Consider the following 2094-nt stretch of genomic DNA (forward strand, 5'->3'; position numbering starts at 1 on the left):
CATGGCGGCGGCAGGCTGCGCCCCCGCGCCGCGCCGCGCCGCGCCGGGTTTTATTGGCGCGGGCAGCGGCCGGCTCCGCGCCCCGGCATTAGCATTTCATTAGCGCGCTGGCGTCAAGGCGGGGGTGGGACGCGCCGGGCCCCGCTCCCGCGCGGGGGCCGGGCCGGGCCGCTGCCCCCGGCGGGCGGGCGCCGACTTGTTGAAGGCTCCTTGCGGGGTGCGGGGCGGGAGCGCGCGGAGCGGGGAGCGGGTCCGGAGCGGGGCTCTGCCGCTCCTGCTACACTTGCGGTCCCTGAATTCGGCTCTTCCAGAGCGACGCTGCCGAGTGCCGCGCGCCCGCAGCGCGGGGGAGATGCACAAAGCCCTGCGGGACGAGTCCTTTCTCCGGGGAGATCTTTCCTTCTGCTCCAGCCTGCTTGGAGCTGCTGTCGGTGCTCTTGTCGGAGCCCTCGGCAGGAGGCCTGGAAACGATTCCCGCACGCAGACTTCCAGCGGCTCTGTTATCTCTTGCGTTGTAGTGCCAGCACCTGACATAAATTAGATCACCAGATGACTTGGTCCTGCGATCTAGAGCTTGGGAGATGGAAATAAAACATCGGTTTCTAGAGTGGCTTTTAGAGAGTGCGGCAGAGGAGGGCTTAAAGAAAATAGCATCCCCCAAACAGTGGCTGAAAGCTGAAGTCAGTCAAATTTAGATTAGAAATGAGACATTTATTTTAAATCTTTTTGTTTATAACTGACCTTTTAAGCAATGTAGATAGTGAAATACTTGGTTCTGCATCTCTGGATGCCTTGCAGGGATGCAAGTAAATTGCTTGCAGATGGGACTGCGCTGTTTCTGGTGTCCAAGCTGCCTTGTTCAAGGTTAGTGTGGCTCTTGCTTCCTTGGAGTAAGATCATAGAGATGTGTAATAGCAGTGAGTGCTGTGGCGAGCACAGGAAGGGAGAGGAAGTGAGACTGAACTTCTGGATCTCAACACATGGCTGTAGTTTTCAGCTGGAGTCATCACAAAAATGTGGGGTTCAGAAGTCATCTTCTCTCTGCAAGATCTACATGTAAAACATAAGCCCCCTTGTAGCCTCTTGGAGGGGAAGGGGCTTGGCCATGTGCATCATTTAAACTCAGCCTGGAGTGAGAAAACCTTTTTTCTCCATCAGCATCCTAAGAACTTACCTGGTATGCAAAAGGAAAGCAGCATCCCCTGCTTTATGGGTGAAGGCTTGCTGCTGTGTAAATTCCTTAAGGGGCCTTCGACTGAGGAGCTGCAACATTGACACAGGAGGGCTTGTGTTACAGCTAGGTATATATTTTTTCCATACGAAAGATCAAAAGAAATAAGATACTTCCAATTTCCCCATGTTCACACTTAGTCAGGTGTGTTTGCTCTATGGTTTTAAGTGACTGTACCAATAATTTGCTTTTACTTACAAGTAACCAGGATGTTCATGCCACAGGCACTGGTAGTATTTTAAGTGTATTGCCTCTGCCTTATGTGAGTGACTGTAAAGGCTCCCTGGCCCACTGAATGGCTGAAAAAATCTCCTGTCTGAATTACATGTAGTGCTTCTGCTAGCAGCAGAAGTTCTCTGAAGTTGGATCCCAGGACATTGCTTCAGTTGTGGTATTTGCTTCTGAGCTGCTTGTTGTTAAACCATTCTGAATCACTGGTAAAGGTACCAAGATAGCTTGTCTTGTGCTTTGAAAACACTAGCTTTTAGAGTAAGAAATGGGCACTGGGGGCTTATCATAAATTAAAGATAAACTTGGCATCTTTGAATGATGTTTTTTTCAGTGTATGACTGCAGTAAAGGAGGGATGTGATCCAGTTACAGTGGATAGTGGAAAAGTTTTCCTGGTATAACATAGGAATAGTAAGGCGTGGTCTGGGAGTAGTACAGTGCAGAGGTCCAAAGTAGTGCTGGAGGAGTCTAGGTTGAGTCAGCAAGATTTATTAGCTACGTTCAGTGCTCTCCCTTGAAGAGTGACACTGTGTGTGTGTGTGTTTGTGTGTGTGTGCGTGCGCAGGGCATCTGTGCTATACTCCTTGTCCAAATGAGCAAAATCTCCTCCATCTTTTCTCTCCCCTGCCTGCT

General features: G+C 50.7%; 1 protein-coding gene across 1 annotated transcript in view; it reads right to left on the reverse strand.

Moving 5' to 3' along the window:
- Positions 1-1272, reverse strand: part of ESX1 (ESX homeobox 1) — a 10382-nt gene extending 9110 nt beyond the window's left edge. Inside the window, exon 1 of the mRNA XM_085319722.1 lies at positions 1175-1272. Coding sequence (XP_085175848.1) covers positions 1175-1272 — 98 coding nt within the window. The remainder of the gene's footprint in view (positions 1-1174) is intronic.
- Positions 1273-2094: the final 822 nt, after the last annotated feature.

The sequence above is a fragment of the Rhea americana genome, unplaced genomic scaffold, assembly GCF_003343005.1.
Source record: "Rhea americana isolate MKP2758 unplaced genomic scaffold, rheAme1 scaffold_6, whole genome shotgun sequence".
NCBI lineage: Eukaryota > Metazoa > Chordata > Aves > Rheiformes > Rheidae > Rhea > Rhea americana.